The sequence below is a fragment of the Nymphaea colorata genome, chromosome 12 (assembly GCF_008831285.2).
Source record: "Nymphaea colorata isolate Beijing-Zhang1983 chromosome 12, ASM883128v2, whole genome shotgun sequence".
NCBI classification, from domain to species: domain Eukaryota; kingdom Viridiplantae; phylum Streptophyta; class Magnoliopsida; order Nymphaeales; family Nymphaeaceae; genus Nymphaea; species Nymphaea colorata.
The window spans coordinates 10,361,283-10,387,965 of record NC_045149.1 but is presented as its reverse complement, the minus strand read 5'-3'; the positions used below and the strand labels follow the sequence as shown (position 1 = coordinate 10,387,965).

The window sequence follows — 26,683 nt, the reverse complement described above, 5'->3', positions numbered from 1 at the left end:
TGCTAAACCTAGAAAATTGACAAAAAAAAAACTGATGAAGACCAAGAAAATATTTACTTCATCGCTTGACTTATTTACAACCTAATTCTGATCTCATAAAAATGAGAGCCATGAAAAAAAGATTGCCTTTACCCGATTGTGGAATATAGGTACAAATCACACTCCTTGACACATGCATCTATGTGACCAATAAGTAAAGGAATTCAGATTGATAAGGTATCACTTCTGCAAATGTTGAGATCGGTTCATTTTTATGCCCTCTGATGCATTCAATGATGGATTTCCTCAACGAGCACGACAATGGAAGTTGGCTGCACACCCAATCTATCAACAGGTCTATGTTGGTCGAGCAGTCGCGCATATATTGTTGCAGAAGCTTAGGGATCATGAGCATCTTTGTACTTGTCACCACAATGGAAGCTTGCAAATACTCCAACTTTGATCTCTCCAACTCCATGGAAACAGCTTGAGCAGTGTAGATCCTAACCTGAAGATGTAAGCCATGAACACTGGTGAGTGAGCATGCTTTTATGATTAAATTGATGATATTTGATTCGTAAAATATTAATGACTAAGCTCTGTGCGTACTGCTGGTGATGATCGACTCCCACAAGATAAGGCAAAGGTGACATTTGGTTCTCTATGTTCAAGCTTATGCTTGTAATGTACAATGTCATCTTTCATATTGCTTTTAGCCTCCAGATAGGCCTAAACATCAGAAAGAAGAGATAATTAAGGTAGCGTACTGTGTCACATTAAATATAGAGCCATTCATTTCATATTTGCAATATTTTGTAAGTTAACTGAATGCTCACTTCTTTATTTCCAGGTTCAATTGGTTGCCCCAAGATGAGATGCTCTATCTCAAAAGCATTCAACATGCTCCCTCCAATATTAAGCTCTACCTAGCACAGGCAAAAAAAAAAGAATATTATACTAATAATTTCATTAGCATCTCTGTCTCTCACTCTCACTCTATCAAATATGTTTTTCTCAAAGAATATAAAATTCCAATCTAACTGATCAACTTTTTAATAATTGAGGGCTGCAAACTTGTTACACTATGAAACTGTAAACTATATATGGTAAATCGATGATTACCTTCTTAATCAGCAGAAGCAAATTTTCAAGGTTTGGTTGTACGCCATGTTGAAGATATGCCTAAGAACATATTGAGATTTTACATTTTGAAAAGAAAGGAAGAATTCAATCAAAGAGAAAGGAGTAAAGAACTTTAGGCATAATACATGCATGATGCAGGCGTTGTACATGTTGATCCAGAAGGCCAACTTTTGCTTGTACGTTAGGAATCTCAGCTCAACTTTGCAAAGTTTGCTCAATAAAATCCTGTAACACCGTACGAAACACAGATCACTTTCATATCATTGTAGCTCTAACTATTCCTTTGGGTAGCAGCCAAAGCCCAATCCACTTCATCAACCCCTTTGGGGCAGACAAAGTTAATAGTTAATCAAGATATCTATCGTAACAGCAGAAACTCATCATTTTGATAAAAAAAAAATGCACATGCACATTTAAAATTTTCATGCCTTAGGTATGATAACTGAAGCAAATCCTTACTATATATATATATATATATATATATATATATATATATATATATAATATGAAAGAAATGATGATCAAATTGTATATACCTTACCTTAGTTGCTCAAGAAGTGTTCTGCAACTATCAAGGTTGATTGTATTAAAAGAACTAGTTGTGAGTATCACAAAATTCTTGTAAGGACCAATATCTCTTGGAATAGATTCATCGATATCAAATATGCCGTAAGGGTCCAAACTTGGTTCTTTCAAGCTCGAGAAGTTTTCAATTTTGAGAAAGCTTGGGAGAGGAGAGAGAGCTGTTTTCGCATAGTTGAGCGACTTATCAGGCTTGACCATCCTCGATGTTCTAAGCATTCTCAAGAATATGCAAATCAAGCACTTGATGATGTCCTCAGAGAGCTTGTTGGGCAATGTTGTGCAGATATTATCCTGTGATACTGTTAAAGTAGTTGAAGGCTTTTGAACAAGATTTGAGTTGCCCTTCATTTCCTTTTCAGTCGTCTATAAGAACACAAAAACAGAAAATGAAAATAAAAGTTAGGAGGTTAATTGTAAGATAAGTGCATGTTGCCAGACTATTCTTTATTAAACCTTTCAGTTAGGTTCTTTTTCTCTTTTGGTGTCTTAGGAAGTAGATATGGAATTCAGTTCTCAAGTTAAACCAAATCAAACTCAACCCACATGGATCATAATAGGCTAGCTAGCTACCTGTTCTTTTGAATATTAATGAAAGGTGTTAAAAACACATCATATATATATATATATAGTACATGAGTTTAGCATGGTCAATTCAACAAAAGTCATGCTATACACCTAATGACTTGGGCGGGAGGACTCATTGGTTGCCAAGTACAGCTCCATCATTCATTATCGATTTGTTACTCAAGGGCTTCCTTTATATTGTTTCTAGAATACTTGAGAATGCAAGTTCAATGGAGCAAAATTTGTTGCTGTTAGTATAAAAACTTCTTTATGTCTAAATGAATTAAACAAAAGACAAAGTCCAGTGCTGTTATTAGTTTTTTAAGGTTTAGTGAGTAGTGTCTAATCTGTGCATTTTTATTGTTCATTAAGAATCAGTTTTTACACCTCAAAGTTGAAAATTGGTTGAAATACAGTCAGTTGACTCGGTTCCTATCCAAATATACTAATAAATATTGTTTTTCTCCTCGCACTTTCCCTGCTCGACTACATAATCATAAGAGGGGAAGGGTGACAAAAACGGAGGATTAATGCCTAAAAGTAGGTGTCAACAGTTAATTTGCTCCTGACAGGACGTAGAACTTAGACTGAGTAATCGGGTAGCTCATTGGGGGTAGGCTCATATATACGTGCTTGGTCAGCAAAGATGGTTATATGTCCGGACCTCAAGCACAGAAGTGGGTGTTCGTTACCTGCAATGACTAGAACACCTATCTTCGGGGCTGAAGCACGGAAGTGGGTGTTCGGTACCTGACTGAAAGTACCCTTTATAATGAAAAGCCAGCACCCCCAAAAGTTAAAAGTATTTATTGAACTTTTAACTTTTTCACTATTTTTTTTTCAACGCTCCCATTTTCACTGGCCAAAGGTATTTTTTGGTTTTACATTCCCAATACGCAACTTTTTGTGTGCCGGATGGTGCAGATAACTAGCTTTGTTCCATGGTGAAACCCACATGAATATTAATGCGTGGAGATTGGAGGGGAAAATTAAGGTATTAAAATTATAAAAATTATATATGCATGCAGTGAGAATAGTGTAATTCTTTTGGAAAGCATTAAGTTCGTTCAATATCTTGTTTCATATGCGTGCACAATTTCTTTCGTGTGGGGACAACACTATATGGAATTTCCCATCCTCATATACATGGCCACTACATAGGAAGAAAGATCCTACTAGAAATCAAGATGGAACTGGAACAAGTGTAAGGAGAAGGAGCGCACCTTAGCAGTAGGATGCTTAGGAGGTAGCTTGGGGGCCAGCGCTATCTTTTCAGTGGTGCTTCTCTTGGTGCCCTTCCCGTGGGATCCATTTTCATGGCTCTTTATGCTCGAGCTATTTTGGTTGAACCCGGCCTCTTTTCCAAACGTTGCGCTTTTTAGGCGTCCACCAGGCAATTCCTTGGTGCTAAAGCTAGAGGCCAAGTCCCCACTTCTCACTGTGTGGTTGATGGAAAACAAAGCTTCTGCTTCAGATGCAGAACCCATTGAAGCATGTCTTCTTCTACGAGTTGCCTGCGTCTTAGGCCTTTCGTCGAACAGTGATGAGACACGATATGATAATGCAGTATTGTCGCTTCCTTTTCTAATTTCGGATATTTGCTTCTGTTGCTGCTCTTCTTGTTGTTGTTGTTTGAATTGTTGTTGTTGCAGCTGATGACGGTAATAGAGACCATTATACAAATCCCTTTCCTGAGTCAGACCGCGTTGAAGATCGTTCACTTCACCTTCAAGTTGAGCAATGTTGTCCTCCACCATCGCTACCTCCATCAGAAGCTCCTTCATCTGTAAATCAAAGTGGTCACAACAGATTAGCTATTATTTTAATCTGAAGCTCCTTTCACTCTTGATTTTGGTTGCTTTGTTAAGGGGAATTTATGTCTTATTCCTCATATTTTTTACCAATTTTTTGGGCAGTTGGCCGCTAAACTTAGCCTTTATGACGAGCATGGACCAGGTTTTCACAACTAGTTCATGCGAGCAAAACATTGAAAATGACTACTTAAACATTGTTGAGGGTTTCTTGTCATAAAGGGAAAACATATGCCTCTAGCTTCGTAATATTTTAAACATCGATAACCACTTTCCTTTGGACTTTGATAACTTGCTTAGCATCAACTTCAGAAATCTAATTAGCATTTATGGTGTTGCCTGCGAGGGAAACTTGTCATAAAGATAGATATTTTTATTCCCTTTTGAAATTGGGAATTCTTAGACAGCATACTTTACCTACAGTATGGAGAGTTGAAAGAAAAAAAAAATATTTCACAAATGCATGCCTTTCGGCAGCAGCGGATCTACATGGTAACTCTTGGTGGACCACAGCCCATCTCAGTCCTTGAAATCTTTTATTGTGACCGAGTTAGAAGCTACATGTGGTGTCCACATCAAACCTAGATAAGTGTTCCACAAGGTAAGCTAGAGACAGGTTAGTGCTCCTTGACTTTGCAGCTTTTCGGATACTTGACATCAACTGTTTGCACTAAGGTATATGAATCACATAAAGTAGGTGACGATCACTAAAACTGAAGTTGTTTACTTAAAAGGCCCGTGGATTTAGAGTCAACGAAAAAAGGATAAATTTCGTAGCATCACAAAGTGGTCAGCAAGTATAACTAACAGGAAAAAACCGCGACATGAAGTTATACGGATCTAATTTCATGTCTAAAATGTCGTAACAACGAGTCAAGCTTCTGGATTCATCTAAAACTTGAGTCAATTAGATACGACTTATTTTGTAAATGAACAAAGTTTGAGTAAAGGGTCAAACTCTCTTTTCTCAAGGAGTTGAGCTCCAATAAGGCAAGCTCGACTAATTTAGACTCGATTAAGCTCATTTAAAACCTATTTATGTTATGTATTCCTCAATATTATTGACAAATAATCTTTTACGTTACGTTTGGTAGGTGCGGATTTAAGACCGGAGCGTCCTATCTCCCCACAAATCCAGGGTTTTACCAAACTAAGAATTTTGAAACCCTTTAAAATGGCTGTTAACACATTAAAAAGAAAAACTCATATGAATTTATGGCATGCGGTTTAATTTGGATATGAATGTTACATACATATTATAAAGTTAGTTTGCAAAAATAGTAGTAAAGGATGTTAATATTGGGTCTAGCTACTTGTACCGGCCCATATACAATAAATATGCATCAGATTATATATATATATATATATATATATATATATATAGAGAGAGAGAGAGAGAGAGAGAGAGAGAGGGAGAGAAATTGAGATTGGTATGTCCCAGACCATTTACGTCAGGGACAAAAACCAAGTCCAAACCCGGAGGGCTCGACCTTAGCATACCCAACCTGGTACGTAGTGGCAGAATTTCCACAATGGAATAACAACAGCAAAAATAAGTTACCTCCTTGGGAACAAAGTCAGGAAGATAAGGAAGAGATCCAATCTGCCGATGAAATGCGCGTTGTAGCACTTGATGAAGACTCTCTTCTTGCTCTACCATCTTCTGCAGCTTGGCGACCTAATTGTAATTAAACAGTTTGGTCCCCATGATTATTTAACATAAACAAGAAAAATCACGGAAGTTAAATAAGGCTGCCATTGTTGGATCATTTTCCACCTTAGAAAAACTTGGTGTACGCAGCTTAAACGGATATCCAGTTAATACGATTAAGTTAATTTTACGAACTTTTTGTTGGGTGAATAGAAGAAGTATTTCAATCTACCACCCAACCAGAGGGCTAAAGCCTCTATCCTTCCCTTGTCACCGCTTGCTTTTGATGTTTCAAAGTGATGTCTGTATTATGCTTAAACTTATGTATAGGAGTCCCCCTATTACACTATAGGAAGTTGTAATAGTATAGGAAGTTGACACCTAAGAATAGACATTTTGAGAACTCTTTTGTTAAACTAACATAATGGTATGGTGAAGTTGTTCTTAATTAAAAATTTCTTATTGGCGTTCAATTTTCCCATGTGAAGACGTTATCACTCTTTTGTTAAACTAACATAATGGTACAGTAACATGGTAAGTTGTTCTGAATTAAAAATTTCTTATTGGCGTCCAATTTTCCTATAAATACACGTTATTGATCGTAACGTTTCCTGGCAAAAAGGAAAATGCAATTAACTATTGGAAGAAAGGTCTAAGAAAGAAGCACACCTCATTCTCAAGTAACGCTCTTTTCTTTTCGCTGGTTTCCTTATCCTGCTCCTGCACACAACCACGTTTCTAAATCCATTAGTAAAATGTCCAATCTATATATGGTCTGCCCTTTTGGCTAACTAGCGTGTCGTTTGCTCATGGTATATCTGCACCCACCCCAGCTACCAACCGCCGGCCAGCATGTGTTGATTCCGGCCGGCATGTGCCACAGTCTTTTTCTTTTTGGTTACTATGTCGTATACACATACAAAATCCGACGTCACCTGCCTCGCATGGCTAAAACGGCAGAGTAGTATTCAATGAAGCTTTCCCATGTTAGAGGTAGATCAGATTCATACAGATATGAATCTCTGATTAACGATATAACAAGATCCACACTCTGCATCATATTTAATTCATTCCCTTCGTTTTTGAGCCCATAAAAGAAGGCAGCTTAAAGTCTCCTTAATTAACCCAACTACCTCTATTCCCAGTAACCAACATAGGCTCATATGTTTGTATACTTGGAAGCAAGATATTCAAATGCATAAAGGGCAACAAGTGCATGATCACTAGGCTCATATGTTTGTATGCTTGAAAGCAATATATTCAAATGCATAAAGGGCAATTAAGTGCAACGGCAGACGAATATAACACGTAAACGACAATATATACGCTGAGTATCTTAAATCGGCACGGCCAGATCTCCCACTTTTCATGATCAGTTGTTTATCACCGATTATCAGATGTTGAAAAGAAGCAGACCATTGAAAGGATTCTCACCTTTGCCGTTGGTACTTGCCATTGCTCGTCATAAGTTGGCCTCAATGCCAGTAAGGATTTGAAACTATGACCTTCCCTTTCTCCGCCTTGAATTGACGCCATTGATTATCAGTTCCCGCCGGTCTGATCAGATGCACAGACAAGGCAAACGAAGGAAGCACATGAGTGCAACTTTAATGAAAGGAAGCAAAAGAAAAAGAACGGGAGCAAAATTGTGAATTCTGGTGGGGAGGGTGGCTCCAAGCTTGGATCTCAAGTCAAGCAACGCTGCCTCCTACTCTCCAAACTCACCCCAAGTTGAAGCTTTATTGGTGTGAAGTATCTTTCATGGGTTTTTTTTATTTGAAAAATGGTCGGTTCTGAATTGTGATCTGTCTTTGGGTGTCCCCATGGATTTGAAACGTCCTGGATATCGTGTCCAGTCCAAGAAATCAAAAATTAGATTTGGATCTAAGTCTAAACCCAAGCAAAATCCAAGGTTGATGAGTCGTAGCCACATCTTGATTTTACGTGCATGACAATGTTGGACCTGGTTATTCTAGCAAAGAAATGAGCATGAGTTTTCATAAATAGATCCATGTATATATATTTCGCCTTCATTGAAACTGAACCAAAACAATTGGTGGGATTCAACCTGAAACTTACAAGCTTCGGCACCCAGTTTGATTTGAGTTACAGGGTCTGATTGTGAGCATTGTATCTGACAAGATACGTGGCACAGAGATTGAATATAAGATCCATTTTCAGTATTCGCCATTCAAGAAACATGAATGGTGATATCTATCCTCGAGGGGTTTGGTACAGTGGCTTGATGTTGGGGCTGATAGACGGTCATGTCAATGGCATCAATCTCCCGTGCTGCAAAAGAGAGGGTTACCATGCATAAGTTAACACCAAAAACATGCCATATATCCTAAGAAAACAAGGAAGAGGTTGGGTGGAAACTTGGGCTCTTTATCGGATGTTGAGTCTCTCCTGTTTACCTGAAATTTCACCCAAAATGATGATGCATCTTAGGTTCATCTTTCGTTCAACACTTAGGATCATAGCGGATGCTCCATTGCGAGCAATCAAACTTAAAAAGTGGATGCAAGCTTAGATGGTTAGACTTTTCATGTCCACATATCGAACTTTAATCCGTATTGCTTATCAGATGTGTATTTTTAATGGGATAAGAACTGATTTTTCTATATTGGATCCGCTTCCTTCTTGTACAGTACAGTACAAGGGTTCCAGATAAAGATCCAATTTAACTCCACCATAGTTCCAAAACTCATTTTTAGTGGGTACATCAGAAATTCAAATCCCGGGTTCATCCTTCTGGTTCCTTGATCTATTTGCATCAGTCACCGTCAAGTTGGTTGGATTTGAGACGCTTACTACCTCCAGATTTCAACGGTGATGAAGACGCTGTTGGACCCACCTACACGTTTGATATTCACATTCAAGAAGGTAGAAACAGAAAAAAAGAAATGAAATGCAACTCACCAGCCGATAAAGGAATGCAACATGCCACACATTATTCAATTTTTTATTATTTTAAACTATTTTTAATTGTTTTTATATGTATTTTTCGTTTACTTTTTAAGATTAATATAATAATATTCTCTTGCCGATTCATAACATATTCAGCACAATTTTCGAATTCGGCAGATAAGTCGTTTCGATTCAATCAACATGGCTGTAGCATCAAATTGTTGATTTCTTCATCTTGAAAACTCAAACCAGACCACGAACCAAACGGGTGAGACTCTCCCAAAAGCTAAATCCGACAAACCAAGTAGGGGAAGCAATATACAGCCAGAGAATTTGCATTTGATTGTTGATTTTCTTCATCATTCATTAGGAACAAACTCTTTGATCAATTTCATTTTTTTGCCAATCACGATTGACAAATTGCCAAAAGATCATTTTCGCTATCAACAAATACATATGCTCTGTTTGAACAGAAAGATCACTTAAGAAGCAGTCCTACTAAACAAATGACAGAACACATTCATGTACTCGAATTTCAGATAAGAATGTGCACAAGAAAATAAGAAAAATAAAATGGTTCGCTAATTCCTACCATTAGGAGTTGGTACCACATCGTCTGCATAAAATACAAGCGGCCCCACTCACACTTTCTGCGGGCTTTAACAGGTTTAAAGGAGAAATGAAAAGCAAAAGACAGTTGCAAGCTGATCTGTTACAGGAGTTGGTACCACATCGTCTGCATAAAATACAGGAGGCTCCACTCATTTTCTGCGGGCTTTCAACAGGTTTAAAATAGAAATGAAAAGCAAAAGTCAGTTGCAAAAGGAAACCATAAAGAGAAGATGCAAAAAGTTCTGCCTCAGACTCCAGTAGTCACCTATTTGGACCAACTTTCGACCAAAACTTCAATTTCTGAACAGTGGCTTCTTCCGGATTCAGCTTGGAAAGCTGCTTAGTACAAGCTATTGTAGTTTGACAATATATATGCTTAGCTTTCTGACATGTCAATATTGGTGGAACACAAGATTCTCGATCTCGAAATTTTCAAAAGAACTACATGAAGTACTTGCTTCCAAGTTCTGTACTCTTAGCCATATCTCATGAAAACTTTTCTTGCTCCATGGTTGGATCTCATCAGGAACAGAGCCAGGCAGGATTGAGTTGCAAATAAACATGATTCTTAAAATTAATTGGTTTAATTTTGTCTTCCTCCAAGTAATGTATGTTTAAGCAGGCTCCTAACAGGTATACACTGTGTTAGCTCAGCTCCCCACTGAGAGCTATGAAGGATAGGAATGGTTTGCATCAGCTGATCCAAAAGATCTCACTTTGGTAGTTGATTCCAGTCGTTATCCAAGCCGAATGTTTGACATGTTTATCATCCGTTCTGCTTGCCTTTCTCATTCTCCATAGACTCCAATTAAATATCAAAAACCACTCTACTTTTAACTCTTCCAACTTGCAATATATTGCAGCTACTGAGTCCCTTCAGTTTCCACATTGCCGTTCTGATTTGTACCTATCATGTGAAAATGGAGCTTCAAGTGCATCGTTCTTTATTACCTGCAGGACCTGATCCCTTTCTGTTCTGCTTGGAGAAAAAATCGTTTGCAATCATAGATGGTGTATTCCCAATTGCAAAGACTGTTGGAAACTGCTGACAACAGTAATTAGGATCCAATTTTTCTGATGGAGGCTGTCATGGTTGTAGTGCTTTCATTCTGAACATAATAGAATCTACACTACCTGTAGGGCTTGCAGAAATACATGAAAGAGTAATATTTGGTTATGCTATATTCTGGTGCATATTTTAGACTCATATTTACTCAATGTTGCTCCAAGTCATTGATACATTTTCTCCTTCTCCGGTATAATGGGCAGTGGTTTCTGATGACTCCTGAAGCTCATATTAAGGCTTCTGCATTATGTTCAGATTTCTGTTCAATCACTTTCTTCTTCTCCTTTGTGCTGGAATGTTGCACTTTTAATCAAATTTAGTACACAAGGAACTAATGGACAAGGTCGTCAAATTTTAGCGATGGAGGATTAAGTGAGAGTGGCCTACATGATTTGTGATCAGGAAGGGTGTTTTAGTATCTCTGAGGATTCAGTAGTAGAAACTTCTATGCTATTTCTGGGGTCCCTTGCGGAAAACTTCCAATTGAGCTTGGGTCTGATATTAAAATGGAAGTAAGAAGTCACACCTAGCAATCTGCAGCTATTGATACCAGAAGGAATTCAAATGTTTCCTCTACCATATTGGTGCTCAAGCAAGCTCCTATATTTCAGTTTCTATTCAGCCCCTTGGTTCTCTATGTTGTTTGATGTCTGCATTAGTTTTCAAAATACTTCAAGAGGAGGTGGCTTGGGATGGAAACCTCCTTATTGGATTGTAATTCTGAATGTTGTTCACTCTTGTTCATATGTTATGTAGAGTCTGTTCATATGTTATGTACATATGTTGTATTTGTTTTGTTTGATTCCTTGCAGAGTTCTTTCAAAAACAATTCCTATGCATGCCCTTTTAGCAATGATCAAGGCCCTGCAGAGAGTGAACAAATCGATCAAGTGCAGATCAAAATGCAGATTAAAGACCATTAGAAGAAATACTACCATAATTATACTGTGAGACTGCTTTATGCATTAAATATGTAAGAACATGGTGTTGCATAAACATGATGAACAGTTGAAGGATCATATGTGAAAAGTTGAAAACAAATAAAAGCTGAAGCAATATGAGATTTATGCAAAACATGAACCATGAAGATGATATTGAGAAAGGCATGACCCTATTCATAAAACCAGTATAGACGTCACAGCGAGATTGACTTCAACCTGTCTAAGCATTTTCATGTAATGGATTATGCAATGGAACTACCTAACTCTCTAACAAAAAAAACTTGTTTTCTAAAGAAGCAGGCTTCCTGGTGAGTATGGGAAGTTCAGAGGGATTCAAGCACTTAGGGTTGATGCAATCAGCAGTGTGTCAATCTCTCCAGGTCTCATGTTAAGCTCAGGGCATCAATCACCCCAGAAACCAAATGTAAAGAATCAGGCCGATACTAACCATCAGGCTGAAGAAACTAATACATCAGAATATAGGATAACTAAGACTCCTCACTGCAACTCAGGCAAATCTTACACAACCCAAAGAGGAAAAAGACAAATAGGTAAAAAGGTCGAAAATTGTACATATAGTTTTAAATTTATGTAATTTGTCCAGCTAATATCAGAACCTGATCCTAATCTACCATGTTAGATGATGGTTCTAAAAGTCAATTTCAGAAATAAATACTTCAATAATGTTGAATTTGTCTGCTGGTAGCTTCCAACAAAAGCATAAAAAAGGCTTAACAGTAAAATCTAAAGAGAGACACTCTAGTAACCTTCTTAATGTGGCACTCTGTGAATTTGAGCTATACAGCATCAGTATCTAGCAAAAAACTGTACACGCGCTCTTCCCCACCCCAGGCACATACGCTTAGGATAAAAAATATCCTACTAGATAAGTAGCATTGATAAACATGAGTCGACAAAATTTCAAGTAAAGGGAGCCAGAAGGCTCCTCCACGAAGTTCTGCATCCAAGTGCGCTTGAGTCGTGTTTTCAAATGGCTAAAGTTCCAGCTCAAACAAAATCTGGACTCTCGTTGCCAAAGAAGAAGAAGAAGAAGATTGTGCAGGGCAGAGAAAACAGGCCAGGAAGAATGGTACTTGACAGAAAGAACACATTTTCCATACAAAGGTCCGATTTTCCAAGTTTACAGAGACATTAGTATCTAACAAAACCGAACATATAGAGCGGTTTCTCTCAGCAATTCTATTGCCCCTCAACCAGTGTAACTAGTAAAGTACAACTTGATTGATGGAAACAAGCTGTCCTCACCTTGACTGTTAGAAATGCTGCGAAGCTTCGTCCCAACCATTGGCTTTCTGGTTGTAGAAAACCATATGTGCACACGCCAGAGATGAAAAATACTTGAGCAAATGAACCCTTGAGCTTGCTTTATCAGTAGGAAATCTTCCATCCAAAATTCATTTTCTCAACCTTTCATAAAGGTCAAAAACATCAGGATCCTCGTCCTTGTACTTGAGCACATAGTCTTTGTAGAATTTATTTTCACTCATAACCAAGATGGTCGACATACTCAAACTTCTTTTCAGAAGCTCCTTCGATAACAACAATTTCACTAAAGAAAGACGAGGAATGATTCTCTTGTCCATGCTCAACCTCATCATGTTCGAGTTCACCGCTACGTCTGAAGGCGTGAATTTAAGCTCGTCCATGAAGAACCTCAAAGCTCTCTTCATTTTCGTCTCGGACATTGACAGGAAATACGGACATTTCTGAAACGTCAAAACTATTTGTTCTTCGTTCAACCCAAAGCTCTTCAAGAGTTCAAATTTGGCATCCCAAGTACCTTGATTCATTGAGGAGATGACCCAAACCGCCTGAGGCAACATCCCAGAGCCATGCTGAAATCCTAACTCGTAGGCCTTCTTAATCATTTCCTCAAGCCTGTCGGGTTTCACCATCAAAAGCCTAGGCTTCCTTACCATGAACTTCAACACACTCTCATGAGGAAGGCCGCAACGATGCAGAATCGAGATGTTGGGCTCCATCCTTTTCCTGACATCACATGAAAAGCACCAACCGGAGTTCCTGAGCGCCCTGACGACGTCCTCATCACTAGAAAGCAAGGTCTTGAGGTAAGCGATGGATGGCAACATCCATTTCTCGATATCTCTGCTGAGGTACGCTGCTTGCGAGATAATCAGATCTGCGAGGCGGACTCCAGAGACACCCAAACCCTGAAACACCTTGATCTTGGGTTTTAGGTCATCCTCCAAGGCAGCCTCCAGCACTTTTGGGTAATAACCAATGAGCTTCTTCATGTGGGCATCCGTGAAACCACTAGCTTTCAAGAAATTGACGATCTCAACAGCAGTTTCAGCGCAACCGCTGTTTCCTAGCTTTTCAGATATACGTAAAGCCTCATCCGAAGGGAACCCACATGAGCTTGTGAGATAGTCAAGCACACTAAAAGATGACCCCTTCAGAGGAGACGACGATGGGGGTGGGGATGGACATTGGTGGTTCCCATTGATGGCGGTGGAAAATGGCAACAACCAGCGCCTCAAACTTGCAAAAGGAATGGCCTTCAAAGATGGGTTTTGCCGAATGAGATTCATCATCACCACCACTGCCAGCAGCAGCTGTACACACACACACTCACAGAGAGAGAGAGAGAGAGAGAGAGAGAGAGAGAGAGAGAGATCGGAGGAAAGGGAATTAGGGAAGGGAAGCTCAACAGAGTTACAGAGGCAAAATTAGGGTTTGAGAAAGTAGACCTCCGCTCAACCTCGTTATTGCATAATCGAGCATTCGGCAAGGGAAGCTCAGCAGAGGTACGAATTCAAAGTAGACCTAACCTCAACCTGGTTATTGCATATTCGAAGTCAAAGGTGCATAATTCAGACTTAGTTCCTGCGTTCAAAACGAGAATATTAGGGTTTCTTAAACCTTCCCTCCCTCATCGCTTTGGACAAACCATCTCGCCCTTTCGCTTAAGCATTTTGTTCTTTTAATTAACTTTGCTGATTTAATTTTTTTTTTCTTTAACAGATTGAGGCAAGTAGTTTTGAAAAGATGAAGAATATATTGAATTAATTGGTTGAACGACATGCAAACAATTCAACCTTTTAACCAAAAGGGTGTTGAGAAGAAATCATGGATCAAGTTGGCACAACTACATGCAAACAACTTTTTTTTTTTTGGTTCATATGGATCTACCACTCTGAGCTTTCTCACAATGTGACTTGAGTTTTTCCCAAGTGTTGTAAAGCATAGCGATCATGCTAATCTTAGTTTGCCTCCAACAACTACAGTAAGCCTAGAGTTTTTCCCCAAGTGTTGTAAAGCATAGCGATCATGCTTTCCAACAACTACAGTTAAGCCGGCCCGAGAAGAAGTCGGCTTGACCCAACACCCGAAACCCAAGCTTGGGCCCAACTCGATACTTAAAACTCGAGCTCGAACTCGTTCCGTTTAATCTAAAAAATATATATTAAATAATAAATAAATATAATTAATCTTAATAACATATTATAATTATATTTATATATATATATATATTAAAAAAATATTATCCAGCCCCACCTGAGCTTATCGAGCTCACCCAAGCCAGCTCGATAAATTATCAGGTCAACCTGATGCCCTTTTTTTTGGGCTCGAGTCAGGCCAGGTGCCGGATACTCACCGGGAGCCGAGCCCCATGCTTAGGCTTAACCGCAGTGAGCCTTAAACATTCAATAAAAATATCTATATATAAACTCATTTCGTATGTAATATTTGCTTAACTTTTGTTGAACTACCAAAATATCAAAAGAACATTGCTCTAGTTTTTCGGTGAGCAAAAGGATTAATTTCACTCCTTTGGGGAGAGAGAGGTCTAAGGTCATGTATGTATTAGAAGGAGATCTAGATGGCGAGATCTCCACATGCTTCAACTTGCATTTAAGACCTACCTTTCACACTTGGATTTTTGAAATGGCCAACGAGCAAAGTGGCTCTGCTTACAATGCATCCCAAGCTAGCCTATTTGAATATATGTCCTTGAGGCAAACATTGCTGTAGTTTCACTTTTATTATGGACACGTGAAATTTTCAATTTTTCAAGTCAAAACTCAAAAGGTTGAAGACCCCGAAAGAGGTGGGGGACACTCCAAATAGGGTTGGACATCAGGCTAGATACCCAACTAATATCCGGCACCCGGCCTGATCATGCCCTAGTTTTGGCACGAAAAAACTGTCCTTGGCCAGCCCAGGTCGGGCCGGCCTGACGGGGCTTGATTCTGCCTGATAAGTTATTTAATAATATTATTATTTTTAGTAATAATATATATTTTATTATTAAAAATATATTTTATATTTAAAAATTTTATTTTATATTTTTAAAAATATTTTTTTTATTTTAACCGAGCATGAGAAATCAAAACTGCATAAAAGGGAAAGGGAAACTCAGATGTCTTTCAATGTATAAGGAGCAAGGAGCTAAGCATATGTGCGATGAACTTGCAGTTGAAGCCACGCCAAAGATCATTCAAGGTCTCGGACTCTCTCGTGCTTAGGAAATGGATATGAGGCTACCATGTCCATTTTCAGCCCCCAACCCCCTCCTACCTAAAGATAGTTGCATCACTTGAAAATTATGGTGATCTGATGAGAGGTTAAGAATAACCCATTTCCCCTTGCCTTTGTGGTTAGGGCTATTTTGGAACCTGAGTTGGAAGTGAGACATATGTCAACTAATTGTAATGCATCTACTATTTGAAGTTCATAAGAGTAGCACCCATAAAAATCGAACTAATGAATGAACTTTTACTCTTAGTCTGACTAGCTATGCTACGTCACTTCAAAATTACGAAACTAATAAAAAAAATTTACACGGTGACCATTGGCGGACAAGTCGCTTTTGGAACTCAAATGTTTCCCAAATCAAAAGTTCAAGTGAAACAACAAAAACCAGAACTAGCCCTTCAATTCAAAAGGGAAAGAGTTTATGGAAGCAAGTCAGGGAGGGGCGTTGAACAATGGACATAAAAGTAATGGGAGCAACTCAAACCGTTCAAATCAAAAGATAGGAGTATGATGTCACAGCTGCAACAACAAGAATAACAGGTGCTTAATTGCTAAAATAGACTTAATCAAGCATTTTCAGCAAAAGGCTGCTATAATCGTGGATGGGAAATTGTGAGGGATGGAACCTCAACCCACATGACGATGAGGGTAGAAGGAAATAGCGTCACTTCACCATCCACTAAAGGTTGAGCTAGTGAATGTCAAGCCTTCACTGCTCAAGGTCGATTTAAAAATCGAATCAGATCCAGATTTAATAAATGACATCCAATCGAATTCAGATCAGATTTAAATATACATAAATATCTCATCAGATTTAAATATACATAAATATCTCGTCAGAGTCACCAACATCTCATTGACTGGAGTCACCAACATCTCATTGACTGGTTTATTGATGTCATGCCAGCGGACTTGCAATTAGAGTTGGAACGAACTCAGGACCTCCATAAGAACATGTTGCTCATTCACTACGTGTGCAAAATACAGATTCGGAACGGATTCATGTTTAGACAAATATACGTTTAGAATGGATTCATGTTTAGACAAATATCCAATAAAAATGCTATTACATTTTGAAAATTAGCAAAATCTGATTCAAAATTCAGATTTTGATTCGAATATAAATATAAAAATCAGATTTAGATCGAAATTCAGAATGTAAAATCATATTTCAGATTTGGATAATCCTTTTCTTTTATTCCCATTCAAATCTGAATACGTGAATATTTGAAAAAATAAATATGGTTAAAGATATATTCGAACAAACTTTGATCCGTTAACATCCCTACTAAAACTCAAACTTCACCTAACAACATGAGAAGACCTCCTTCCTTCACCTAACAACATGGGAGGACCTCCTTCACCTAACCTACTCTGCCGCTGTATCCTGAGAAAGATATACGAATGCCTAAAAAGGCAAAAACCTTGTTATACCAAAAATCAGTATTTTAAATTGAACGCACATTTTATACCAAAAATCAGTATTTTAAATTGAACGCACATTTCGATATCGGAGCACTTGAAAAACATGTAAACAGAAAATCTTTAAAGAGCAACCCTGAAGCTGCAGAAGCTAGGAGTCAAATGTGGTAGGTGGGGGCACGTTAATGCACCAACTGAAAGCTTCAGCTCTCCAACGATGAATTTCTCAACCAGTGTTGCAGGTGAAAGCAAAGCAAATGCTTCATCTCAAAATTTCAAGCTTCGAAGATCTTGAATTTACAAGCTTAACTCTTATCCCCTTCAGTGCAGTTGTCTACCGAATCACCACCCAAGCCTCGAATTTTGACATCATAATAAACTTCTTCAACTCTCCTCAAGTCGTATTTCAGGCCTGTCATGAAGGGAGAAACAAGAACGAACTTCATTTAGAATGATCATAGTAGTTTATTATAGTCCAATTAAATATCATACAATGATCAACTTCCTGCAGTAGGATCACATCTTGCAAGAAATGGAATATATAACAACGCTTAAGAAAGATACATAATAGGCAGTGTTTGTTCAACGCAGTTACGCAAACCAAAGTTGCGTAGAAACAAAGGAATCAAACATTATAGCATGAAAATCCCAGACATATGCAGCAATAAATTAGAAATCACATCTTCCATTCAGTTAAAGTTCACTAATCTAGGACTAAGCCAGCCATGAAACCCAAACAACTTGACCAGCGAATTTGACAGATCAAATTGCCTACAGTTCAAGCCAGTTCATGGGTCTGAGTTGAACTAACCGACTCTGTGAGCTGTGGTAAGATATATGTATTTGTAACCCACATACAGCGACAAGGCCACCTGCAGGCCCAGCCCACAGAATCTTGTCCTCACTAGGGCCCAATTTGAGGAGGTTCAGGTTCCAAATACCCAGGCCAGGCGGCCACAGCCATCTACTCCTCTCAAAAAGGTGCAGTAGTTTCACGCTAGGCAGTCTGGAGGACTTCAGCAACCTTGGTGAAGATCAACACTGATACTCCACAGATTAAAGAAATATTCAGCACCTGAGCAACTCCTCAAGGCAACTAAAATTCTTGCAGTTTTGTTTGTGACTGATGTCATTCTTCTGACTGAAACGTCAAATACTCTTCGAGAAAAGGACAGACAAGCCAGGGATTACAATTAGCATACTTAGCTCCCAACATAAACTTTCTCACGCAATACAGTGTCAACATGGATAGTAAAAATATGGTGTGAACTGTGAATATAGAAGCATATCCATCAAACATCTAACTTGGTGCTTCCCATAACATAAAATCCAGGCAATGAACACCCAAATCCGACAGATACAGAATGCTGCCTTCAATATAATAAAATTAGTTATAATCAGGTAAAATGAAAAAAAATACTTGTAGGCTAGAATTGAATTTGGTGAATACTGTTTGTTCTTTTCACTTAGCATACGAGAACCAAAGACCTTCCAGCAGAATTAGGACTAGTAAGCCTCCTTCAAAACCAACAAAGACTCAGTTACCCCAACAGGGGTCTGACTCCAACCCAGATCTAAACTGATTCTACTGCTACAAGTTCAGTTACAGGATGAAATTATGCTGACCCAATTAATTTCATCCAGTAGCTGACTAACTCCAACTAAGCCGCTTCTCTTAATGAACTATGACTCTGATTGCATTACCTTCTGCACAGTAGCAGGTTTATCAAAGCAAGCAACATATTTGCACCATCAAGATCAAAGCAAAAAGTGCACTTACTATCGAACTTCTTGCGCAGGAAGTCATTCCGAAGATTGAGCAGCCTAAATGCAGCATGAAGGTCAGTCAGGAACTTGAGCACTTTCCTCGGGCAATCATAATTGCCTGCTGTCACTTGATTCACCACAAATCTGGGCTGCAAAAACAAATTTGCATTATAAATAAAAGTCGTAGAGATCATATGAGGGACCAAGCACGTGCAAAAGTAGAAAGAAAAAACTGAATAAGAAAAATCATTTTGAAAGTACAAGCAAAGCAGACAAAGGAGAAAATGTGACAGATGGACAGCTTCTTGAATACTTACGAGTTCATTTGACATGAAACATAATCCTGCAAAAGCACAATGAATCAGCAAACCATAAAATACCAATCCATTAAGAAGCATATCTAGCAACTTGGAAGTATCAAAATAGAGGTCACATATTTTAACCAACATGCTAATGGATGATCTAAATACCCCTACCACTTCTGCATTCCCCAAGTTACATACTCAAATAAGAAACTTGATCACTAAAACTATCAGCAACATGCTATTATCTTCCCCAGACGTCCATATCATCAAGATAAATTTTCTCAAAATCATAGCCACAAATATCGTTCTCGGGTTTTTATTGCAAGGTTTTTCTCGGGTATCTTTCGCCAAAGTTGTTTTTCTCAGAAAAATATGGGGAAAATCTCGGATTTTTTTTTTAAAATAAAAAATCAAAATGTTAGGTAAAAAACACAAGAAATGAAAAACTAATAAGTATTACCTAAAACAAGAGGAAATAAAACAATGAAACAAAAGTTGGAAAAAATGAAAACAGAATGAAATAAAAAATAAATAAAAAAATCACGAAAAATCACGTTAAAATCGTGATAAAATGATTTTTAATGATATTTTCAAAATATTGCGATATTTTCCCCTTTTTTTCATTTTCTTCATTTTTTTCATCAATCTATCACGATATTTTCAAAAAAATCGTTATATTTGTGGCTATGCTAGTCCTAGCTTCTGCAGCTTCAGCGATCTTGAGACCGATCAGAATCATGAAACTCGGAAAAGAAATTGCGTAGAATTGCAGATGCAGCTAGATGGTCTGGTGTAGGTTACTTTAAAATAAAAAACTTCTATGAGAAAACCACATATTTATGGTCAAGTTGATAACCAGTTAAAAATAAAGGAAATTTTCAACAACAGCCTAAATATTTGGCAATAATTAACAAGAGCAACTAGTTCTATGATATTGTCGAATATTACCTATTTTTGCACTGCTATGGATGCAGCTTAAACTGGCCAGAGGATTTCCACTCCTATTTATGTGTGTGTGTGTGCATGGAGATAGAGAAAGAAAGTTTCATTGACTATGTGGACTGATTATAGGGTGTATAGTTGCAGTAGGCGGGTGTTACTTGTTAGTGGAGAGGATTCCCATTGTACATGGGAATTCGTTCAGTCAATCTCTATTTATACATATCATTGTCACAAATATTGTTCTCAGGCTTTTAATGGCAAGATCTTTCTCGAATGTTTTTTTTCCGGAGAAAAACTTGGACGACTTTAAAAACTGAAAAAATTTAAAGAAATTAAGTAAAATTTTTAAAGAAATTAGATAAAAATTTTAAAGAAATTAGGTAAGAATAAAATAACTCTGAAACTCATAAGCAAACAAAAAATAAAACTAGATAACCATCAGTAACATGTCATCCATCAAATCCTATGAGAGAAATAAGATGGCCAAAAAGTTATCCAGAATGAGACAGAAAGACAAACAAGGAAGTGCATAGTAGAGACGAAGAAGATAAAGGCCACAATGGCAATCAATGAGCTAGGTAAAGAAGAAATATCAAACAGAAAAAAAGACAAAAATGAGATTAATAAAAAGAAAAAAATGAGATTAATAACAGACATATGCAGAAGAAAATAAGAGGTTGACCATTGTTCCTTCAATGAATTGTGACCAGGCAAGAAGAGGAAGAAACTTGTTCTAGAAAAGAAAACGACAACCATTCTCTTTCACCTACCACCAGAAAAATTCACTTATTTAGCCAAACGCGATAATGTAACGTTGACTTTCTAGTACTGAAAGCAACAGTGGAAATCATTAAGATGATGGCAATGAAACTAACTCAGAGCTTAGTAAAAAGTATAAAACCTGCTTCCTAGGGGGACAATGTGCCCATGAACATAATTTGCAAAGTATAATACAGGACATGGCCAATATAACGTAAAGCCCGTTTTCCTTTCTAGACTCTCTCTAACAGCAAAGAATGACACAGATAGGAGCTGCAGTGCTGATGGAGAAATAGGAGATGAGAGTGAATTTGTCAACTACACCCTCAGGAGACCATTATTGAAGAGGAGATGAAAGGTGTTGCATCTCCATCTCCACTCTATCTTCTGAATTCAGAACCCCAAACAGCAGTAGATTTTTAGGGATAACTTATCTCACCATTAATCCCCATTTCAAGTTCCCAAAAGAGCCTTGAAAAGGTTGACTGCAAATGTGGCTATAAAATTTATAATTATTGAAAAGAAGTGCATATTCTTGAGTAACATGTAGGCGGATATCTATGTCATTCCTGCATATGAATGTATAGGCTCTTCAACAGAAAAACACGAGAGAAAGAAAAGGCTGCCATATCACTGCTATAGTGTCATATAATAGAAAAGTCACCATTTGTTACCGGGAAACTTCAATATCAATTTTCAAAGATGTAGCCCAAACAACAAACCCACTTACCAATGAGATAGTCTTCAATATCAAGACAAAATTGGGACGGGTCCACTGCATTACAGGTAACCACAAAGACAGAAAAGCTATTTCAGATTCCACGATACCATCAATATAAAGATAATCGTAGAAGAAAACTTCCAGAAAAAACTAAAACGTTTCCTAATACAATAACAAGTTCTCTTTTATGCAGCATGGCAACTTCCCTTCGCTCATCTCAAGTCCATCTGAGACAAAACCGGTTAGCAAGCCGAACCAAACTGCATCATCTGCAATGGTTTATAGCCATGCCAGTCTCCCTCAAAATAAAAACCCGAGAGGAGGGGAAAAAACTTGAAAAAGCGAACCGTACATCCCAGCTTCTCCTCGGCTTCTGCATGTGTCAGTAGATTCTCCGTTTCCAGCCAATGAAGAAAAGCAAGTGATGAAACTACCGACTGCGTTTCTCCTCTCCAATCTCCATGATACCTATTCGTATTACATACATTGCATTGTACGAACAAGAAACAAGTCAGACTTCCAATTCAGACTTCAACTTCCCCGAAATCAGGTCAACCAGAGAGAATTTTCAATAAGCAACCTGTAGTACTGCCCCGGCCGTTCGCCGATGATATCAGAGAGCTGCTTAAAAAGCGCCTGAAGAGTTGAGATCTGAACCTTAGCCTTCTCCAACACCTCTGAATGGACAGCCCACACAATTTCATCACCATAGGAAAGCTCAAGAAACCGACCAAAAAAGTTTCAAACTACCACATAGATAAACCGAAATGAACAAAGAGAGCTACCATAGGCAGAAAAGGCTAAAAACACTCTATAAAACCTCGAAAGAAAGAAAAGCACTTGCCGGGAGAAACTAGGGCATGGTGAACGAGAAGCAGGTTGGATTGCATGACCCTCGCCACCAACTCGACCTCCGACACCACCGAACGGATTCGCTCACGGACGCTTCCAGAGTCGTCCAGAAGAGCCCGGAAGTCCTCGAACTGCCTCTCCATGGAGGCGCCGCCGTCGCCCATGGTCGCGCTGCAGCAGAAGAACGCTCGTCCTCGGGGGGCTTCCCTGAGCTTCCCAGCGAGGAACAGAGAGAACCTCCGGTGATGGGCAGAAGGAAGTCCAGGGAACTTATGCCCGTGGGTCTTGAAGAGTACGGAGAGCAGTGCTGTCCGAAAGAGCGCTCTCATTCTGAAGAGGCGGCGGCATCAGCACGCCTCTCCATTTATACATGTATGACGCCCGTCGCCGCGGATCTCCCCCTCTCTCTTTTCTCTCTCTCGCATAAGGCAGAAGTTCGAGTGCTCCATTCTGTTTAGGGCTGTTCAACAAGTAGAGCTACTCGAGCTCGTTTAACTCGACTGGTAAGTTTAAACGAGCTGCTTATTTAGTTAAACGAGTCGAGCTCGAGTTGACGAGCCGACTCGTTTAATTAATCGAGTCGAGTTCGAGTTCATGTGAGGAAACTCGTTAAACTCGAATCGGCTCGATTATTTAGTAAACCGGTTTTTTTAAAACCGGTTCAAAATCAAGATGAGAAAGCGCCAAGGCAGGAAGAATTTTAGGGTTTCTCATATCATTTCCTTTTTTCATTTTCGCTCTCTCCTCTCCGAGTCCGACTCTCCCTCTCTCCGTCTCTCGCCTGACGCCTCTCGCCCCCTCGCGCAACTCTCCTGACGATTACCACCGACCACGTCGTCTCCTCATCAGTCATCCCTTCACGTAAGTCTCCTTCTCTCTGACTCTCTCTATCCAAACCGGCACCTAAACCCTAATTTTTCTTCTTATATTCCCCCCCTCCCTCTGGGCCGTTTGTTTGATGGTTCTCTCGCTATCTCTGGTTTTATTTCCGTTCAGGAGAAAAATCGAGGTGCTCCGCAGGAATGGATGCACTCTGGTAGGTGAGTTCGCTTTTTCTGCTACTGGAGTTCCCTTTTATTTTTGAACCTCATACTTGTGATCACGTGGGGATCATCTAGATTTCTTGTTTGAAAAGTTTAAAGGTCGGTAATGACGTTGAATGCGGTTGAATTTCTTGGTCAGTATCACTAGTAGGGTTATTTTTTGTTAGATTAGTGCACTTAAATGATTTGCACGTGCACTTGTGTTGCTCTCTTTGCTGCCTAAGTTGATAAACAAAATTCTAGAACGTGGAAATCTGATTTCCTCGTTTGTGTTGGAAAGTGGGAGAAGCTGGAAGATGGCATTCGACCGTAATGCTACTCCAAATTAACCAGTTGGTCCGTTAAATCCCACTCCCCAAAATGCTGATTAGTTTTCCAGATTGGTTCATTCTTCATGTTTTATCTTGAATGTTTCCAGATCCTTCATGTTTGTTTTTCTGAAGAATGATTTAATCTTATGCTGATAGTCTTTTAGGCGAGGAAAAAAGGGGAAAATCCTTATCAGCATCTGACAGGTAGGAATTGATTTAAAGAACTGGGTTTCTCTTAAAGCTGCATTGTGAGTTGTTGAACTGCTTAAAATTCATGAGAAAGATCATAAGCACACTTAAAGTTTGGTTCATCAGTTAGTAAGGAACATTCTTATGTATTAGAAGCATCACCAAGGTGTTTTCTGCAAGCATTTTTTTGTTCTTGTCCTGCTGCTGTTGACATTTATCTGTCTTTTTTTTTGTTCTTGTCCTGCTGCTGTTGACATTTATCTGTCACCAAGGTGTTTTCTTGATTTTTTGGTGAGGTGTACTCACTCTGATGAGAATAGCAACAATCTTCTCGACAAGTTGCAAGATGCATTTGGGAGAGGCCAGAACTCTTCCTCTGTTCTTCCCATGATTTCAGCTGAGCTTGCAACACTAACAATAGCTTGAAAAAGATTCAACTAAGGATTAGAACAGTAAGAGAAACCCAGTTCTCTGCTAGTTGAGTAGTTTCTGCTCATTTTTACTTCTTAATAGCAGTGTGTGATGAATCAGTTCTCTTTGTATCTTTGTATCAGTGTGGAGATGCAATATTCCTTAAGTGTATTTATCATGCCAAAAGTTTTTATTTTCTTTACTTTCTTTCTGCATCAAGTTGTGTGCCTGTGTGATAGACGAGATCCATCTGATAACAAATTTGGTATTGAACTAGGGACTTGAGCTGCAATCTTTTGACTGGCCCTATTCCTCCAATACTCGGAAACTTGACTTACACTGAGATACTGTAAGTATGTCTTAAGTCTAAAAGTTGGGAGTTTTATATCAATTACTTCGTTACCTACCAGTTCAAAGTTTTGTAACACTTTAAGCATGAGTTTTGCTTGCATTGTTTTGTGACACGTTCTGCATTCTTCAATGCTATTTTTTGTTGATATTTTAATGGAGAACTTATGAATTTTAAATGTTCAAGACTAGAACATGTCCACTTAGTTTATCCCTAGGGAAAAAAGGTTTATATAGAAGGAAAGTTGTGATGTTTGATTGTGATCAAAATTGAAAGTTTCAAGAAATGAACTGAAATAGCAGTTTCTGTGTAAGGTCTCATTCCGTGTAATAGCAGTTTCTGTGTGAACCTGAATAGCTTTAACAATCTTGTACGTTATGAAGCATACTTCTATTGTTTATTGCTTTACCTTCCCATCTCATAATTTACTTAAAATTTTAACATTTCTCAATTTTTTAGCTTTAACATTTGATAAGTGTAATTATCAGATAAACGAATTTGATTTGTGCTACTTCTGTTTCTTATGTTCAATTCATTATTTATCATGCTTTTAATCGAGCCTTAAACGAGCTCAATAAGGATGAGTAATGAAGTGCAAACTGAATACTATGCACGTCAGTTCCATAAATATACTTAGATTCTTTTCATGTTCAAATTTGCTTGTTGATGAGTAGTTTCTTTTCATGTTCAAATAGGAGAATAGCTTGAGCAGGAGGGAAAATTACTAGTTTGAAGAATGACAAATTTAGGAAGCTCGAGCATTAATAAGGGCAAACAAGTATGTGATTCGAGACCGAGTTCAGATGATGTCCCAATCGGAGTACATTCCTCTAATGAAACTCCTATAGATTCGCAAGACCGTGACTATGAAGGGGTTTCAATAGATGCTCATGAAGTACGTATAAGTAGTGCAAAAAGGTCAAGGTCAAAGACTTCTACAATATGGAATGATTTTTACGAGGTTGTTATAAATTGTATCAAAAAAAGAAAATGTAAGTACTGCAGTGCACTATTTTCGATAAGTGGAGGAGGCTCTACATCATCAATGAGAAGACACAAATGTTTGACACGTTTTGCTAACAAAAAGCAAACGACTTTAAGTTTTAAATCTAGGATTACTTCAGATGTCACGAAGAAGCTTATGGAAATGGGTTCCAACATTGATGCTCAAGCAATAAGAAAGTTAATTGCAAAACTAGTGGCAACCGGAGAACATGCTTTTTCCATAGTGGATAATTGTTGGTTTAGGTTCATTCTTAGGCTTGGTTTTCCTAATTGAGTGCCAGTTTCAAGAACGACAGTTAAGAGAGATGTCATGAAATTATATGAAGATGAAAAGAAGAAATTGCTTCTTGTCTTCAAGGGTGTTGAGAAGATTGTTTTGACTACATATATGTGGACATCAAACCAACAACTTGGATATTTGGCATTAATAGCACATTTCATTGATAAAGATTGGAAGATGCAACAACGTATCATCAACTTTACCGAAGTTGAGCCACCTCATACTGGGTTAGTTTTAGCAAATGTAATTGCTAAGCATCTTGCAGAGTGAAAGATTAAAAAGAAAATAATATCTATTACAGTTGACAATGCTTCATCAAATGATGTTCTTGTCAGAAAATTAAAAGAAAACATGGAAAAGAGCGGCATCAACTTGTATCATGGAGGTAAATTTTTTCATGTGCGATGTTGTGCACATATTTTGAATATAATGGTACAAGATGGGTTGAGTGCCATTAAAGATGAAATCATTAGCATTAGAGAGGCAGTTAAATATATCAAAGTTTCACCTTCAAGACTCCATGGTTTTGCAGCTGCAGCTAGAG

At 38.3% G+C, this 26,683-nt stretch overlaps 3 protein-coding genes across 10 annotated transcripts in view; all 3 read right to left on the bottom strand.

Moving 5' to 3' along the window:
- Positions 1–7,406, bottom strand: part of LOC116265465 (uncharacterized) — a 49,399-nt gene extending 41,993 nt beyond the window's left edge. The window contains exons 1-10 of one of the 5 annotated variants that reach the window (XM_031646063.2): positions 7,168–7,406; positions 6,403–6,453; positions 5,644–5,760; positions 3,495–4,055; positions 1,664–2,070; positions 1,248–1,347; positions 1,102–1,161; positions 816–905; positions 589–708; positions 36–487 (exon numbers count right to left, since the gene is read on the bottom strand). In XM_031646063.2, coding sequence (XP_031501923.1) covers positions 179–487; positions 589–708; positions 816–905; positions 1,102–1,161; positions 1,248–1,347; positions 1,664–2,070; positions 3,495–4,055; positions 5,644–5,760; positions 6,403–6,453; positions 7,168–7,269 — 1,917 coding nt within the window. In that variant the 5' untranslated portion in view covers positions 7,270–7,406 and the 3' untranslated portion in view covers positions 36–178. Of the gene's footprint in view, positions 1–35; positions 488–588; positions 709–815; positions 906–1,101; positions 1,162–1,247; positions 1,348–1,663; positions 2,071–3,494; positions 4,056–5,643; positions 5,761–6,402; positions 6,454–7,167 lie in introns of those variants that run through there. The other 4 variants (XM_050080800.1, XM_050080799.1, XM_050080801.1 and 1 more) reach the window with 4 other exon arrangements.
- The window catches only part of LOC116266346 (uncharacterized), a 47,630-nt gene extending 24,647 nt beyond the window's left edge, over positions 1–22,983 (bottom strand). The window contains exons 1-7 of one of the 3 annotated variants that reach the window (XM_031647515.2): positions 22,544–22,982; positions 22,280–22,376; positions 22,052–22,167; positions 21,709–21,753; positions 19,290–19,315; positions 18,986–19,121; positions 17,209–17,617 (exon numbers count right to left, since the gene is read on the bottom strand). In XM_031647515.2, coding sequence (XP_031503375.1) covers positions 17,511–17,617; positions 18,986–19,121; positions 19,290–19,315; positions 21,709–21,753; positions 22,052–22,167; positions 22,280–22,376; positions 22,544–22,880 — 864 coding nt within the window. In that variant the 5' untranslated portion in view covers positions 22,881–22,982 and the 3' untranslated portion in view covers positions 17,209–17,510. Of the gene's footprint in view, positions 1–17,208; positions 17,618–18,985; positions 19,122–19,289; positions 19,316–21,708; positions 21,754–22,051; positions 22,168–22,279; positions 22,377–22,543 lie in introns of those variants that run through there. The other 2 variants (XM_050080810.1, XM_050080811.1) reach the window with 2 other exon arrangements.
- On the bottom strand, positions 9,151–14,127 carry LOC116265674 (uncharacterized). 2 transcript variants are annotated; one of them, XM_031646460.2, is made up of 2 exons: positions 12,529–14,127; positions 9,151–11,185 (listed from the first exon to the last, which is right to left on the bottom strand). In XM_031646460.2, exon 1 carries the CDS (start codon positions 13,836–13,838, stop codon positions 12,678–12,680), a length of 1,161 nt encoding a protein of 386 aa, XP_031502320.1. In that variant the 5' UTR covers positions 13,839–14,127; the 3' UTR covers positions 9,151–11,185; positions 12,529–12,677. The 2 variants fall into 2 exon arrangements, with proteins under 2 accessions (XP_031502320.1, XP_031502321.1); XM_031646461.2 differs by having other exon boundaries at positions 9,151–9,418.
- Positions 22,984–26,683: the final 3,700 nt, after the last annotated feature.